The sequence below is a fragment of the Pelodiscus sinensis genome, chromosome 32 (genome assembly GCF_049634645.1).
Source record: "Pelodiscus sinensis isolate JC-2024 chromosome 32, ASM4963464v1, whole genome shotgun sequence".
Taxonomy (NCBI): domain Eukaryota; kingdom Metazoa; phylum Chordata; order Testudines; family Trionychidae; genus Pelodiscus; species Pelodiscus sinensis.
The window spans coordinates 11,296,314-11,313,785 of record NC_134742.1 but is presented as its reverse complement, the minus strand read 5'-3'; the positions used below and the strand labels follow the sequence as shown (position 1 = coordinate 11,313,785).

The following is a 17,472-nucleotide window of genomic DNA, read 5'->3' as shown; positions in this document are numbered from 1 at the left end:
GCACAGGCCTCAGTGTGGCACTAGGGGGCGCCGTGCTGCAGGGGCTGGGATGGGCACAATCGAAGACAGGAAAGGCCACAGCACTGGAAAGACCATGTACAATATAGACCGGGAATAAATACAAGACCTTGCCGGCCCAGTCCCTTAGTCCCCTCTTCCAGGACTCACGGAGCCCACCTCGCCTCCCTGCTCTCAAGTGGCACCAGCGCCAGCCCTGAAGAGGCTGGGTTGGATGCCTGGTTGCTCCTGGGACAAAAGATAGGGCGGCCAATTTTTCTCTCCTCCCCAGGTCTTCACGTCACAGAGAGCACAGGGCAGCCGCTGCTGCCACCTTGCTGCTGCTGATCTTAGCCCAAGGGCCGAGAAGCTCTGCTTTTACCCCAAAACGCACATCTGGACTCCAGCAGACCTCAGAGCAGTCATGGGCCATCTCCCACCAATTCTACAACAAGAAACAGACACAAGCATTGGTGGTATAGTGGTGAGCATAGCTGCCTTCCAAGCAGTTGACCTGGGTTCGATTCCCAGCCAATGCAATTTGGGCTGGCAGAGTCTGATGTTGCTACAGAGGTTTTGCTTTAACTCTGAAAAACAGGCGCCAGTGACTCCCACTGCTTTTCCTCTTTGCCAAGAGGGACAAAACTCTTGATTGTAGGTGAACGGAAAAGAAGCAGGAGCACCGCTCTTGGGCCAGGACCCCAGGGCACACACAGCATGTGGCAGCCACTTCTCCCCCTCCACCCGAGCCATCTTCAAGCCCTCTCAAAAGGCACCAGGACTCCTCTCCCACCTGGCTCTTCACGTCACGGAGAGCTCAGGGCAGCTGCTACCCACACCTCACCGCTGCTGATCTTAGCCAAACGGCCAAGAATCTATGCTTTTACCCCAAAACACACGTCTCGCCGCCAGCGGGCCTGGGAGCAGACGTGGGCCACCCCCCACCAATTCTACTAGCAGAGCAAGCTAGGCGCATTGGTGGATTGGCAGCAAGCATTGCTGCCTTCCAAGCAGTTGATCTGGGCTCAATTCCCACCCAATGCAATGTGGGAAGGTGTCAGATGTGAGGTTTTTTTTTTAACTCTGAAAAGCGAGCATAGAACATAAGAACGGCCGTACTGGGTCAGACCAAAGGTCCATCTAGCCCAGTGTCCTGTCTACCGACAGTGGCCAGCACCAGGTGCCCCAGAGAGGGTGGACCGAAGACAATGATCAAGCGATTTGTCTCCTGCCATCCCTCTCCAGCCTCTGACAAACAGAGGCCAGGGACACCATTTTATCCCCTGGCTAATAGCCTTTTATGGACCTAACCTCCATGAATTTATCCAGCTTCTCTTTAAACTCTATTATAGTCCTAGCCTTCACAGCCTCCTCTGGCAAGGAGTTCCACAGGTTGACAACACGCTGTGTGAAGAAGAACTTCCTTTTATTAGTTTTAAACCTGCTACCCATTAATTTCATTTGGTGTCCTCTAGTTCTTCTATTATGGGAACTAATAAATAACTTTTCTTTATCAGCCCTCTCCACACCACTCCACATAGATGGGTTCCGCAGCTGCGGGCTACCTCTCACTGCTTTTTGTCTTCGCCGAGAGGCACAGAACACTCGCTGTTAGGTGAACACCCAAGAAGCAACGCTTTACGGCAAAGAAACATGAGCACCGCTCTCGGGCCGGGTCCTTGGGCCACTTCCCTGCCTCCCCCTGTGCTGCTCTTGAACTTAGCCAAATGGCTGAGAAACTATGTTTTTACCCCAAAACACACATGTGGCTACGTCTACACTGGCATGATTTTCCAGAAATGCTTTTAACAGAAAAGTTTTCTGTTAAAAGCATTTTCGGAAAAGCGTGTCTAGATTGGCAGGATGCTTTTCCACAAAAGCACTTTTTGGGGAAAAGCGTCCGTGGTCAATCTAGACGCGGTTCTCCGCAAAAAAGCTTCGATCGCCATGTTCGCGATCGGGGCTTTTTTGTGGAAAACAGTACTGTGCTGTCTACACTGGCCCTTTTGCGCAAAAGTCTTTCGGAAAAAGACTTTTGCCCGAACGGGAGCAGCATAGTTTTTCCGGAAAAGCACTGATGATTTTACATGAGATCATCAGTGCTTTTGTGGAAATTCAAGCGGCCAGTGTAGACAGCTGGCAAGTTTTTCCGGAAAAGCAGCTGATTTTCTGGAATAACTTGCCAGTGTAGACACAGCCACAAGGAATCATAGAACCATAGAGCTGGAAGAGACCTTAGAAGGCCATCAAGTCCAGCCCCCTGGCCAAGGCAGGACCAATTCCAGTTAAATCAACCCAGCCAGGGCTTTGTCAAGCCACTCAAAATGCACCTGGCTCTTCACCTGATGTTGCTGGGGCGGTATTGCTTTAACTGTGAAAAATAGGCATAAGTGGGTCCCACAGCCGTGGAGCGCTGGCCCTGCTCCTTCTGAGACAAACTTTTGAAGTGGACCCCAGCCCAAAATTATTAACCCCTCTTGAGCTAGACACAGAAAAGGCAAATACAAAGCAAACCAAACACTGCCACTTTGGGGGAAACTGAGAGCTGGCCTCTCAGGGAAGGAGAGACGATTGAAACATAGGAGCCACAGTGTGGATGAGCTAGCCAACCGTGCATGGTGTCATGGCTCCTTCCCCACTCTGGCATGATAAATGCAGAAGTGGGGGCCAGCAAGTGTACCCCAAAGCCTTATCTACCAGGCCTTGGTATAAAACTTCCCCCAAAATCTTAAAAACCTAGATCTTGGGAATAAAACTTCCGCTGCCACCACCCAAATGTTGATAAAGAAATCAGGAGAAAGATCATTTGAGAAATCTCACCCCTAAGCTAAAAATCAAGGCACACAATTAACCATTGCCCGGTTAATAAAAAGAAAAGAAAGAACTTTTATTATTACAACAATGTTCCTGTTGCAACCATAATGACTAGATAGGGAGGTAACAAAATATACTCCTGGAGAAACTCCATGGGCCTAGAACTTAGTTACAAAGAAAAGCCAAAACATCTTTTAAGGAGTGCCAGATCTCAGATCCCATACCCAACCCTTAAAACAATAAAGCCTAACAAAACTACTTAAAGCTTACCCTACTTACAAAAGTGAAGCATTGTTTCTTGGAGAGAGAGAGAGAGATGCTTGTCCCTCTCTGTAGCTGCAGAGAACACACCCCAAGAGACAAAAGGAGAAAGGAAAAAACCCCAAATTCCTTTGTCCCAGGTTGAAAGTCCCACCTACATTCCTACTGGTCACTCCACCTGGCTAGGTGTAGTTAACCCCTTAATCCCCAGGCTGCTGGCTAACCCTCATAATCATGACACATGGAATGTGGGCACATTGCAAAGTTGTAGCTTCAGTAGATGGGGGAAGTTCGGGAGGAGGAAGAGGAAGAAAGAGGGGGCTGGGAAAAGGGAGGAAGGGAAACAGAGAAGGAGGAGAGGAAGGGTGGGTGAAGAAAAGTAGAGCTGGAGGAGAGGAAGGAGGGAGGAGGAATAGGAATGCTAGAGCAGAGGGGCTGAAGGATGCAAGAACGAACAGGAGGAAGGGGGAAAGAGCTTGAGAAGGAGGATTGGAGAGAGACCAGAGGGAAGGAAAGGAGTGGAGGGAGCATGAAAGATGGGGAGCGAGGGATGGGCGAAAAGAAGGAAGGAGAGCTATTGACAGAGGCGTAGCGAGGGTGGGATGTGCCCAGAGACACAGGAAAAATTTGCGCCCCTCTCCCGTCCGCCATGCGTTGGGAGGAGGTGGGCGCTTGTAACGCATCTTCCCCCGCCCCCTCCAGTTTGGGGGCTGGGTCCCCGCACGCACTGACCCACCAGCGGAGATGCATGAGGGTCGGGTTGAGGACGGAGAGGAGATGGCTCCAGCTGGCGGGCGGAGAAAGAGCAGCCAAGCTGAGGGATGACAAGGGAAGCGGACGGGGACTAAATTGTCCCCCCCAATATGGCACCTGAGGCCCCACCCCCTGCCCCTCCTCATTACACCACTGTAAATCATCCACCTCTTAGGATATTTATTGTTTAAATAGAAACAGTAAAAGCAGCGGTATAAATACTTTCCCGATCCATACAACGGCTAATGATTATCTCTTAGTTCTTCCCAGATGCTACCTTAGCTCCCGGTTCTCCCTGGAGCCAGCGTTCCATCCCTATCTCCGTACGGAGGTGAGAGGCGAAGGTAGCAGTGTTCACGCTGTCAGGCCACCGACTTAGCCTGACTCTTGCTCTGCTACCGACACACCTAAGGAGGCTGCACACAAATCCCTTCCCCACCGTTTCCTGCTTCCATTCCCGTGTCCATCCAGGCCTGAATTTGTCCCCAAGCTTTCCGGGGCTGAATAAGTCTGCCGGAAAGTGTGATTGGCACGTTTTGGGACGAGCGCGTTTCCCCCCAGGCTTGCTGGCGAGCCATAAAGAAATGACAATGAGCTGGATGTGTGTCTGGGTGGATGTGTGTCTAGGTGGGTGTGTCTGGGTGGATGTGTGTCTAGGTGGGTGTGTCTGGGTGGGTGTGTGTCTGGGTGGATGTGTCTGGGTGGGTGTGTGTCTGGGTGGATGTGTGTCTGGGTGGGTGTGTCTGGGTGGATGTGTGTCTGGGTGGGTGTGTGTCTGGGTGGATGTGTCTGGGTGGATGTGTGTCTGGGTGGGTGTGTGTCTGGGTGGATGTGTGTCTGGGTGGGTGTGTCTGGGTGGGTGTGTGTCTGGGTGCTTTCCCCTGGACAGCAGACACCCGCAAGAGTTGGTGGGCCACTCTCTGAGGCCCCTGCCCCACAAAAATTTTGTCCTGAGAACCGCTGACCCACTCCTACTCAGGCAGCATTGCAGCTGGAACTGCCTGTGAAGGGCCAACGCCCCCTAGTGGACCTCCTGGCCTACTCCCTGCCCCACAGCGCCCCCTAGCGACTCCACCTGAGTCAGCACTGCCCCCTACTGACCCATCAGTCTACTCCGCGCTGCACAGCGCCCCCTGGTGCCACACTGGGGTTAGCACTGACTTCCAAGGGACAGCGCCCCCTGCTGAGCTCCCACTGCCCAGCACGTACGTTTTGGCTTCAGATTTCCCTTCCTGCTTCGAACCAGACCAAACCCCGCTTGGGCTGAGCTCCTCACCACTGTTGTTAACCCCACTCGCTGTGTGTCTCGCAGGTGCAGGCCCAGGACATCTGAGGTGCAGGAGACGACATACGAAGAGCTGAGCAAGTCCAGATGCCTGCTTGTGGGGTGGGGCCCTGCAAACAAGAGCATCCAGGCCCTGTGAGTGCCAGCAGACCATACTGATGTGTCTTGCCCATAAACCCCTCAGGAATCCCGAGACCAAACTGCCTCTCCGCAGTCTCCCGGCACATTAAAGCACATTCGGTCTCCAGAGATGACCTGGGTGTGGTTGGTGCATTTACAGCAGGGGCCGGGGCGTGAACCTGTGTGGGCGCTGGGGGCTGGGCGGTCGGTGTTGGGATCGCAGGACACAGTGGGAGGCGGGTGGTGCTCTGGGGTTTCGGCAGACAGATGACCAAGTCCCTCTCCTCCTCCCCGCCCCCGGAGTCCGAATAGAACCCGGGAGACCTGACTCCTAGCCTGCTTTGCTCCAACCCTTAGACCTCACTCCCCAAACTGGGGACAGAACCCCAGAGTCCTAAGTCCCCATCCCTCCCCCCACTCTAACCCCTGGACCTCACTCCCCATTTTTGTTGGTGCTCAGTGGCCAGTGAGCAGAGCCGCGCACTGCCTGGGAGTCCAGAAAACCGGTTTATTGACGACACTTGCAGGTTGTTATATGACACAAGCCGCAGGGACAGGTTCCTTTTTTCCCGCTGGTGTGGCTTTTGTTGTCCATCCATGTGCAGAATAAATTTGTCATGTGCACCAAGGCCTGCGAGAATGTGCACCACCAATTGAAAAACAAAACCTCTCCGTGGGCACGCTGCCAATCAGCTGGGCAGCATTTCAGTTTCTCCCAGGAGGCCGCACAAACACTCAGCTTACAGGGAACTCTGGAAAGTCCCAAGAATTGGGACTTTGTCTTACAGAGGCCCCTAGTACCCCCTTCACCCTCCTGTTCTGATGTTTCCCATTTGCTGTCTGGTCACCCAATGGCTGGAGAAAGGGAGGCTTCAATAGATGGAGGCAGGCGCAAGGGGACGTGGGATTGGATCAGAGCCCAGGAGCGCCCCCTGGAAGAGAAAGGCCCCGACCCATTCCCCACCCCCAGGGGCCTGGATTCTGTATTTGCCATTGCTCTCTGGAGGGCGATGTCCAAGCACGGTTTGCTGGGCCATCACCTCACACCTGCGCTAATGACACAGACCTTGGCTGCAGCCTTTCAAGCATGGTCTGTCTCATCCCCCCCCAGGGTTGGGCGCAGGGAGTTGATCCTTCCCTCCAGCTGCCGGTGGGTCAGCCACTCTGCCAAACTTTTTCCACCAAGGTCTTGCCCACCCGCCCCTCCTGCCCAGCCCCAGTGAGGCGAAGCCAGCTGTCTCTGCTCCCAGGCACTCCCCTGACTCAGAAGCCAAGACGGGCTCAGCAGCTGTGGGCCCACCCCCCCAGAGACAGCTGCATCTCGGCACGCAGGGAGCGATGGGCGTTTCAGCCCTGCTGGGTGGATGCTGTCTGCTGCCTCACCCCAGAAGTGGCTGCATTTCAGCCAGCGGAGCCTTTCCGCAGCATCGGAAGCATTCTGCAGCTCTGGCCCTGGGCTCCTTCCAACTGCCCCCCCCCCCCCACTCCTTCCCTATATGTCCAGCTGGCAGCACGGTCACTGCTCAAAGGATTGCTACAACGGGGGCTGTTCGTCTCTTCATTGGAGCCAGAGGGGAGCAGAACCAGGACTCCTGGGTTGTATCCCCAGCTCGGGAAGAGGAGTGGGTGAGAGCAGAAGGGGCTGGGAGTAAGGCCTCCTGTGTTTGAACCCTCTTTCCTTCCCTGAGAGGCCGTCTCTCAGGTTTCCCCACAGTGGCAGGGTCTGGTTTGCTCTGTTGTTGCCTTTTCTGTGTCTAGCTGGTGGGTGTTTGAAATCCCTTTCCCAAACAGCCGCCCGTTCCCTTGCTGACTGTCTTCCCACTGGGCAAAATATCGTCTGGCAGTTTGGCGATAGGTTCACTGTGTGACTTTGGGCAAGTCATATCACCCCTCCGTGCCTCGGTTTCCCTATCTGTGCAATGGGGGGATAACGATCCTTTCTTTGTCTATTCCCTTTGGTAGCCTGTACGGCCAGGGAAGATCTGGTAGTATGTGTCTACAGAGTCTACCTCAGCGGGGTCCTGATCTCATGTCATAATGCACATAATACATAATAATAACAATAGAAGCTGTTTATTAAAGAAAGCAGCGACTGACCCAAACAGGTCTCTACACAGCTCTCATTCCAGCATGGTCTCTCTTGTTTACCAGGGACACCACCTTGATTGAAACCATTTGCTACCCCAGTGACATCTAATGGTTGAATGACACACTGCAAGGAAACGTCAGTGCTAAGTGACTAGGATGATGTCTCCATCTAGAGGCCAGATGGAATTACTACAGCAGCTAGTTACTGACTCCCAGTTGGGGAAATTTCTCTCTTTGCTCGGCGGATAGAAGACGTCTGGAATTGGATGCTGCAGGACCTGGCTTGCTCCACTGGGCTCAGTTCTCCTCCTCGTGCGCCTTCTCCTTTGAGGGTTCTGCACTTCCATGGGTCTCAGCTGGGGGGAGGAAATGCAGATGTCATTGCCCCCCAGAAAAGTCCCAAACAGCCACAAACTGGGCTTGAACCTAGAGACGACCTGCAGCACATGGATTCTGGAGCCCTCCAGGAACGGGAGCGCTCCCTGCAGTTGTCTACCCCTGTACGAGGCCAGAGGGTCCCATCTTCACTTGAAAAGGGGGAAATGGGGCAGAAGGCTGTAATCCACCCATGGATCTAGGAGACTACTTGGCGCTTGCCTGGGAAGGATGGGGTTGTGGGTTCTAGTGCAGGAAATGGCATTTGGCAAATTTACCCTCCAGGGGGCCCCAACTCTAACCTGGTCCCAGGATGGTGGGGGGGACTGGCTGGCCCAGGGACGATGGGGAATGAGTCCTTTCCCCTTTAGTGCCATCACCCAGAGAACATGACCTATGAAGCCAGGCTTCATGAACTGGGCTTGTTTAGTTTGGAAAAAAGAAGATTAAGGGGGGACATGAGAGCGGTTTTCAAATATCTAAAAGGGTGTCACAACGAGGAAGGAGAAAATTTGTTCCTCTTGGTTTCTGAGGACAGGACAAGGAGTAATGGGCTTAAAGTGCAGCAGGGGAGGTTTAGATTGGACATTAGGAAAAAATTCCTACCTGTCAGGGTGGTCAAATATTGGAATAAATTGCCAAGGGAGGTGGTGGAATCTCCCTCTCTGGAGATATTTAAGAACAGGTTAGATAGACATCTGTCAGGGATGGTGTAGACGGAGCTTGGTCCTGCCTTGAGGGCGGGGGGCTGGACTCGATGACCTCTCGAGGTCCCTTCCAGTCCTATGATTCTATGATTCTATAACCCCCTTCCCGGACTGACGCTCACCTATTGGGCTGGGCTTCTCTTTGAGAAGCGACATCAAGAAGCCACAGAGCCGGGCGGGCGACGTCCCCTCCAGCTGGGGTGGCTCCGTGCTGATGCGCAGGAAGTTCTGCTCTGTGGATTTGTAGCGGGGCCACTGCTCCTTAGCGCTCCCTGGCCCTGTGGGGCTCCTGAGAGGAAAGCAAACACGTCCCCTGAAAGCGAGCACTGGCCCAGGTGCAGGGGTCATCGGGAGCCAACCTGCAAAGCCGCCCTCTTCCAAAATGGCCGCCCTGGCATCAGCTGGGAGCCCCCTCCCCTGCCCTTCTTCTCAAACAAACTAATACTCAGGGTGCCCTTGTTCTCTCGGCGACTGATGCCACATGCTGCCGTCGGGGAAGACGGCTTGTCATTTGGCTCTCAGACATGTGGGCTGTGTGGGCAGGAGAGCAATATAGACGAACGGGTGGGGGAGACGGGGGAGGGAGAGGGAAGGAGACTGTGGTGTGTGTGTGTGTGTGTGTGGGGAGGGGGGGAAACATGGGGGCCCAGATAGAGAGTCTGGGGTAGGTAGGAGGCTGAAGCTGCAGTTTGCCCTCAGTTAAGATGTCCACTGTCTCTCGTCCTTCCAAACGGAGAAAGCCACATGCTTCCTTAACTAACGATGGCCATTTCTTTCTAATGGTCGAAAAGGAATAGAAGCCACAGACTGCTGCCCTTTGCCTGTTGCACTTGCAGGACAGGCTGCTAGTAGGAAGGATAGACGTTACCGTCCTTGCAGAAGGAATACCGGTAGTTCGAATAGGAGCTTTAATTGGAACTACCTGATCCCTGCCGCGTGTAGCCACGGGCAGTTCTTCCCGACTACGGGGCATTTAAAAATGGCGGCCCCCGGGAACATGCAAATGAAGCCTGGGATATTTAAATCCCGGGCTTGATTTGCAAGTTCGAATGCCTACATTAGCCTCCCTAGTCTAGGAGGCTAGTGTAGACGTACCCTGAGTTATGTCAGAATACAGGCAGTCCCCGAGTTACGCGGATCTGACTTATGTCGGATCCGCAGTTATGAACGGGGCTTTTCTCGCCCCGGAGGACTAGAGCGGCGGGACGCCCAGATGCGCTACAGTCCCGCCGCCCCCGTCCTCTGGGGTGAGAAAAGCTGCTCCACGTCTCCCTGGTCTGCTGGGAGGGGGAACCCCCCCAGCAGACCAGGAAGACGCGGAGCAAAGCCGCGGAGCATGCCCGCAGCGGGACAGCCCAAAGCTGCGGGCGTGCTCCGCGGCTTTGCTCCCCGTCTCCCTGGTCAGCAGACCAGGGAGACGGAGCAAAGCCGTGGAGGACGCGGGCGGTCCCGCCACCCGTGTCTCCCTGGTCTGCTGGGCGGGGGGTTGCAGCTTGTGCCCCCCCACAGCAGACCAGGCTTTTCTTGCCTACGCCTGGGGTAGAGCAGCTGGGGTGCTGCCGGGTTGGTCCCGCAGCGCTGCTCCTCAGCGCTACTGTACCAACCCGGCAGCACCCCAGCTGCTCTGCCCCAGGCGTCCCCAAGTCAGCTGCTGCTGAAACTGACCAGGGGCTGACTACAGGAAGCCCGAGGCAGAGTTGCTCTGCCCCGGGCTTCCTGGAATCAGCCGCTGATCAGTTTCAGCAGCAGCTGACTTGGGGACGCCTGGGTTTCTTAAGTTGAATCCGTATGTAAATCAGAACTGGCATCCAGATTCAGCCGCGGTTGAAACTGATCAGTTTCAGCAGCGGCTGACGCCAGTTCCGACTTACATACAGATTCAACTTAAGAACAAACCTACAGTCCCTATCTTGTACGTAACCCGGGGACTGCCTGTAGCACTAGTTAGTTCAAAATAGTGCTGCAGTATAAATGTACCCTCCGGCTATGTCTACACTGGCATGATTTTCCGGAAATGCTTTTAACGGAAAAGTTTTCCGTTAAAAGCATTTTTGGAAAAGCGCGTCTAGATTGGCAGGACGCTTTTTCGGAAAGGCACTTTTTGCGGAAAAGCATCCGTGGCCAATCTAGACGCGCTTTTCCACAAAAAAGCCCCGATCGTCATTTTCGCGATCGGGGCTTTTTTGCAGAAAAAAAATCTCTGCTGTCTACACTGGTCCTTTTCTGGAACAGTTTTTCGGAAAAAGACTTTTGTCCGAACGGGAGCAGCATAGTTTTTCCGGAAAAGCACTGATGATTTTACATGAGATTGTCAGTGCTTTTGTGGAAATTCAAGGGGCCAGTGTAGACAGCTGGCAAGTTTTTCTGGAAAAGCGGCTGATTTTCCGGAATAACTTGCCAGTGTAGACACAGCCTCCTAGTTTGAGCACCAGGACTGTTGGATTCTGGGGGATTCCCTTACCCGCTCCTGGCAAACTCTGCCCAGTACCGCATCAGCTTCCGGCTCAGCGCCACGTCGGCCTCCGGGAGCGTGTAGTTGGCTCCTCGTAGGGATGCCAGGGTCCCAAAGAGGTACGGCACCTCAGCGCCGTGGGGCACCCCCATCCACTCCGGCATAGGCAAGACGTGACTGCGATGGGTGAAGTAGTAGACATACACAGGCCAGCCGGCGTCCGCCTCTCGCCCGGCCACCTCGGCTGCCGGGCACACAAAGCTGTGGTCCCCGGTGGTGTGACCCATGGCCCATAAGTACCGGGTGTCATCCTGCCGCTCCTGACTGTACCGCTGTGCCACAGCCTGGATGGCCTCTTCCGGGGCCCCTGGTGCCAACAGCCTCACCATCTGCAGCAGGTGTTCCCAGCCGATGGCGCTGGTGTTCGCCAGGCTGAAGTTAAGAGGGCTGAATTTTAATAGGAAGGTGCCTTCGTTGGCAGTGACGCCGGTCAGGATGGGCAGAGGCTGGCCGTGGTCAGCCCTCAGCAGCCTGGCAGGTACGTCAGGGAGAAAATCCCCGTCTGGTGTCGGCACAAAGGCCTTCGAGAACAGTTCCTTGCGCATGGCCAAGGGGTCGTGTTGGAGGAACTCCCCGGGTTCCTTCCCCTGCAGGCAGCTCACCAGGGCGGTGTGGTCGCTTTCGGGGCAGCCCAGCAGCTGGCCCAGCCTCCGGCCTTTCTCCTGGGCCTTTTGGAAAGAGATCCAAGCCCAGGGGGCGGTCGCGGCGCCACTCTGAAGTGCAGCGTGCGTGAACAGGGGCCGGCTCCCCGGGGAGAGGAGGTGGAAGCCGACGGAGGAGGCCCCGGCGCTCTGGCCAAAGAGCATCACGCGGGCCGGGTCCCCCCCAAAGGCGGCCGCGTTGTCCCGCAGCCAGCGCAGCGCCAGGCGCTGGTCCCACAGGCCGGCGTTGCCCGGGGCGGCGGGGGGCAGAGCCAGGAAGCCCAGCGCCCCCAGCCGGTAATTCATGGAGGCCACGATCACTTTCTCAGTGGCAGCGAGGAAGCGGCCGTTATAGATGTTGAGGCAGGCAGCGCCCGTTATGAACCCCCCGCCGTGGATCCAGACGAGGACGGGGACCGGCTCCGGGGGCCGGGGGTGGGGCACCCACACGTTGAGGAAGAGACAGTCCTCGGACTGCGGCGTTTTGGGCATCCAGATAGAAGCTTCCGGGCTACCAGAGAATGAAATCTGGACGCAGGCGTGGCCGAAGTCGGTGGCCTCCAAGACGTCGCTCCATGGCAGGTGGGGAAGCGGCTTCTGGAAGCGCAAGGGCCCCAGAGGGGGCTGGGCGTAGGGCACCCCCAGGAAGGCCGTGACCGTGTCGGAGCCGGCCGGGAGGCGCGTGCCCCGGATGGGGCCGCTGGTGGTGAGCACCACGGTGCCGTCGTCGTCGGAGCCGGCGCTGGGGCCCGGCAGGGAGAGGAGGAGCAGGCAGGGGAGCGCGGGGAGGAGTCCTGGCATGGCGGGGCTGGAAGGGAAATCCCCCCCCGAAGGGGGTTACACGGAGCGTTATATGGGGCCTGTCTTCTGTAGCTTTTCCCAGACCCGCTCTGATCCAAGCCCTCCACCGAGAGATGGGGGCAGGTAGTTTCTTGTGCTGTCCTTGCTCTCCTTGATCAAATACAGCCCGCAGGTCAGTTACCCTGGGGAGAGGAGTCATTTGCTGAGCTCAGCAGGGAACGTCCTTCACCCCTCTGTGGGTGAGAGCACGTTTCCGGCTACAGCTCCCCGCTCTAGGACCCTGCTCCCCCCACCCTGCGCTGACCACTAGACTCCCCTCCCTTCCCCGAGCTAGGGATTAAAACTAGGAGTTCTGGCTCCTAGCTCCCCTCCCCGCTCTAACCACTAGACTCCCCTCCCTTCCCCGAGCTAGGGATTAAAACTAGGAGTTCTGGCTCCTAGCTCCCCCCCCCCCCTGCTCTAACCACTAGACTCCCCTCCCTTCCCCGAGCTAGGGATTAAAACTGGGAGTTCTGGCTCCTAGCTCCCCCCCCCGCTCTAACCACTAGACTCCCCTCCCTTCCCCGAGCTAGGGATTAAAACTAGGAGTTCTGGCTCCTAGCTCCCCCCCCCCCGCTCTAACCACTAGACTCCCCTCCCTTCCCCGAGCTAGGGATTAAAACTAGGAGTTCTGGCTCCTAGCTCCCCCCCCCCCCGCTCTAACCACTAGACTCCCCTCCCTTCCCCGAGCTAGGGATTAAAACTGGGAGTTCTGACTCCTAGCTCCCCCCCCGCTCTAACCACTAGACTCCCCTCCCTTCCCCGAGCTAGGGATTAAAACTAGGAGTTCTGGCTCCTAGCTCACCCCCCCCTCTAACCACTAGACCCCACTCCCCTCCTGGAGTTGGGGGTAGAGGCTTGCAGTCTGGCTGATTGCTCACCTCAGACTGTGGCTATACAAACCAGAACCCAGCAGAGCCCAGAGGCGGGAGGCAAAGCACGAATGGGATTGGGGGGGAGAGGAGGGAAGCACCAAACAGCTGGTCCAGACCTGAGGAGGAAGCTATAGGGTCTGTGATGATGGGCAGAGGATCTAGAGAAGTCATGGAGGGAGGGGGACGTGGGATCTCCCCTTAGCCCTGGAAGGGAATGGGATCTATTGGTTTTGAGTGTGTGTGTGTGTGTGTGGGGAGGCGGAAGGGGTTAGGAGCCAGGTCTCCTGGGATATGGCCCTATAGCAGGGTGGAGGGGCTGGGAGTCAGAATTAGAGAGGCAGGTTCAGAGCATCAAACCCTTCTTGGAAAAGCCTCTCCCGAGAGCAGCCGCAAATGCAGAATCCAGGCTCAAGGTGGAGGGCTGGGTGGGTCAATGGGGTGGGGCAGGAATTGGCACATGGGGTCTTTCCCTTCCGGGGCGCACGGGCTCTGATTCAGCCCCAATTGCTGTAGAGTGGGGTGCAAAGGTGCCTCCTTTCCAGAATGTGTGGGGGGATGGTCATGTGCAGGGAGCCGAGGGCAGGTGGGGATCCAAGACTTCTGGGTTCAAACCCCAGCTCGGGGAGCTGAGTGGGGTCTAGTGGTTAGGGCAGGGGGCTAGGCACCTGGGTTCCAGCCTCAGTGAATAAGGAAAAGGGGTCCTTGATGTGGGATCTGAGAAATGCTCTAGTAGATGGGTGATTCCCCAGGGAGACCCCACTTCCAGCCCTCCATGCTGCGTCGTTCCCTCTCTCACCGTTTCACAGCAGGGAGACCCCTTGGCAGCACCAAGTCCCCTGTCCCCAGTCCTGTTGCAGCTCTGCAGCTTTTGTGGTTCAGCACGCAGAGGACGCTGGAGCCAACTAATGGCTCCGATGCAGAGACGAACAACCCCCGGGGTATTGATCCTTTGAGCAGTGACCTTGCTGAGAGCTGGACACGTGGGGGCAGGGCTGGAGGGAATCCAGGGCCGGGGCCAAAGGCTTCCTGATGCTGTGGAGAAGCTCCGCTGGCTGAAATGCAGCCACTTCTGGGGTGAGGCAGCAGACAGCATCCACCCAGCAGGGCCGCATTGCCCATTGCTCCCTGCGTGCCGAGATGCAGCTGACTCTGGGGTGGGGCCCCACAGCTGCTGAGCATGGAGAATGGCCCCGTCTTGGCTTCTGAGTCAGGGGAGTGCCCGGGAGCGGCGAGCGGCGACAGCTGTGTTCACCTCCCATGCCTCACTGGGGGTGGGCAGGAGGGACGGGTGGCAGGCTTCATTGGAAAGATCTTGGGTTAAAAGTTTGGCAGAGTGGCTGCCCCACCGGCAGCTGGGGTGAAGGATCAACTCCCTGCGCCCAAACCTGGGAGACAGGGGAGGATGGGACAGAGCGTGCTTGAAAGGCTGCAGCCAAAGTCTGTGTCACTAGCACATGTGTGATCTGTTGGGCCATCGAACCGTACTTGGAAATGCCCCTCATGGGAGCAATGGCAAATACAGAATCCAGGCCCTTGGGGGTATGTCTAGACTACATGCCTCTGCCGACAGAGGCGTGTAAATTAGACTACCCGACATAATCAGAGAAGCCGGGATTTAAATATCCCCCGCTTCATTAAAATAAAAATGACCGCCGCACTGTGCTGGCTCAGCTGATTGTCGGTACAACGCGGCAGTCAAGGCGTGGATCGGTCGACAGGGAAAGTCACGAGGTATAAGGGATCGGTCGATAGCGGCTTTCCCTGTCGACCGATCCATGCCTTAACTGCCGCGTTGTGCCGACAATCAGCTGAGCCGTCACAGCACGGCGGCCATTTTTATTTTAATGAGGCGGCGGATATTTAAATCCCGGCTTCTTTGACTATGTCGGGTAGTCTCATTTACATGCCTCTGTCACGTTACTGGATTGTAAGGGGATCAGACAGATCACTGCTGCACACAAGGGGCGAGGGGGTGCCCCAAAGTCTGTACAAAGGGGGCCATGTGAGGTGTCCAATGGAAGCGTATGTTCTACTGATGTTATGTATGTCATTCATGTGCTTGTGTGATATCTGTACTTGGAGTAATAAATATGTACTCTGTGGTGATGCTGGAAAATTCTCTGCCTGAGACAGAGCGATGGGTCAGGAATGTCCAATCAGTGACTATCTAATTAGCAAGGCTCCAGGAACAAGGCTCTCAGAGAGGCCAATACACACCTGAGGAATGTGTCTGAGACCTGCAAACCAGCCAGTATTGTGATTGCTGAGTTGGGACACAAGGATAGGTCACTCGACCATGTGACCTGCTCCAACTTGGAAGATACCAGGGGTGAATATAAAATGTCATGAGGCGGATTTGATCTTGCCTTCAATTCTGCTACTGATTCCAGATGCAGCCCTGCGGGGAACAGAGAGCTGGGAAGAATCGTGGGCCCATCCTGATATAGGATGTACACCCGGGACTTTTAAGCTTGCAGTTTCTAACATCTCTGCTGAGAGCCTGCATCGAAAGCTGGGAGATTCGACGCATGTAATGTATTCTCCTTAACAACTTTACTCTCATGCTTTTCTTTCTTTTATTAATTAACCTTTAGGCTACGTCTAGACTGGCATGATTTTCCGCAAATGCTTTTAACGGAAAAGTTTTTCCGTTAAAAGCATTTGCGGAAAAGAGCGTCTAGATTGGCACAGACGCTTTTCCGCAAAAGCACTTTTTGCGGAAAAGCGTCCGTGCCAATCTAGACGCGGTTTTGCGCAAGAAAGCCCCAATCGCCATTTTCGCCATCAGGGCTTTTTTGCGCAAAACAATACCGCATTGTCTACACTGGCCCTCTTGCACAAAAGCATTTGCGTAAGAGGGCTTTTGCCCGAACGGGAGCAGCATAGCATTTCCGCAAGAACACTGACAATCTTACATGAGATCGTCAGTGTTCTTGCGGAAATTCAAGCGGCCAGTGTAGACAGCTGGCAAGTTTTTCCGCAAAAGCAGCTTCATCAATAAACCAGTTTTCTGGACTCTCTGGGTGTGCACGGCTCTGCTTTTGCGGAAAAACTTGCCAGTCTAGACGCAGCCTTAGATTTTAGATTCTAAAGGATTGGCCCAGTGTGATCCTGTGGGTAAGATCCAAAGTGTAAACTGATTTGTGGCTGGTTCTTTGGAACTGGAAAGATCCGTTTGGAGTAGGTGAGATTGGGTTCTGTAACCCCTCACCTGTGTGTTAGGCCCAAAGCTGACTGCGGCACAGAGGGTACGTCTAGACGACATGGCTCCGTCGACGGAGCCATGTAGATTTGTTTGTTTGGCAAAGGGAAATGAAGCCGCGATTTAAATAATCGCGGCTTCATTTAAATTTACATGGCTGCCCCGCTGAGCCGACAAACAGCTGATCAGCTGTTTGTCGGCTCAGCGTGCTAGTCTGGACGCTCCCCTGTCGAAATGAAAGCCTTTTATCGACATCCCCGGTAAACCTCATCCTACGAGGCATAACGGGGAGGTCGATAAAAGGCTTTCAGGTCGGCGTGGAGCGTCCAGACTAGCGCGCTGAGCCGACAAACAGCTGATCAGCTGTTTGTCGGCTCAGCGTGGCAGCCATGTAAATTTAAATGAAGCCACGATTATTTAAATCACGGCTTCATTTCCCTTTGCCGATCAGCCTAATCTACATGGCTCCATCGATGGAGCCATGTCGTTTAGACACAGCCAGAGAGAGCTAGTGTGTCTGAGGGGTTTTGCTCGGTGTGACTGGGTTGTGACCTGTTCGGGAAGGTCTCCAGTCTGGGGCTGTAAAGAGCCCTTGTTTTGAGCAATTCACCCTGAACGGATACCCTCAGTGGTGCCCAGACCTGGCTGGTCTGTCACACTCTACCTCAGCCTTTGGGTGACCAGACAGCAAATGTGAAACATCAGAACAGGGGAGTAAAGGGGGTACTAAGTGCCTCTGTAAGACAAAGTCCCAATTATTGGGACTTTCCAGTGTTCCCTGTAAGCTGGGTGTTTAGCCACATGCCCACAGCTAGGTTTTGCTTTTCTATCGGTGGTGCACATTCGCATGTGCCTCAGTGCACAGGACAATTTTATTCTGCACATGGATGGAGAAAAAAAATCCACACAAGGTTGAAAATGATTAGGGGGAACATTGGAGCTGTCCCTGTAAAACCAGGACCTCTGGCCATGCTATCCGGCCCCAGTGTGTGGGGGGACAGC

General features: G+C 55.1%; 1 protein-coding gene and 1 non-coding gene across 3 annotated transcripts; one reads left to right on the top strand and one right to left on the bottom strand.

Moving 5' to 3' along the window:
* Positions 1-464: 464 nt before the first annotated feature.
* On the top strand, positions 465-536 carry TRNAG-UCC (transfer RNA glycine (anticodon UCC)). Its single transcript has one exon. It is a non-coding gene; the product is annotated as a tRNA-Gly (tRNA).
* A 6,751-nt stretch (positions 537-7,287) lies between these two features.
* Positions 7,288-14,402, bottom strand: LOC102459940 (cholinesterase-like). 2 transcript variants are annotated; one of them, XM_075913930.1, is made up of 4 exons: positions 14,065-14,402; positions 10,862-12,361; positions 8,523-8,689; positions 7,288-7,674 (listed from the first exon to the last, which is right to left on the bottom strand). In XM_075913930.1, exons 1-4 carry the CDS (start codon positions 14,385-14,387, stop codon positions 7,616-7,618), a joined length of 2,049 nt encoding a protein of 682 aa, XP_075770045.1. In that variant the 5' UTR covers positions 14,388-14,402; the 3' UTR covers positions 7,288-7,615. The 2 variants fall into 2 exon arrangements, with proteins under 2 accessions (XP_075770045.1, XP_075770046.1); XM_075913931.1 differs by having other exon boundaries at positions 10,862-12,536; positions 14,065-14,196.
* Positions 14,403-17,472: the final 3,070 nt, after the last annotated feature.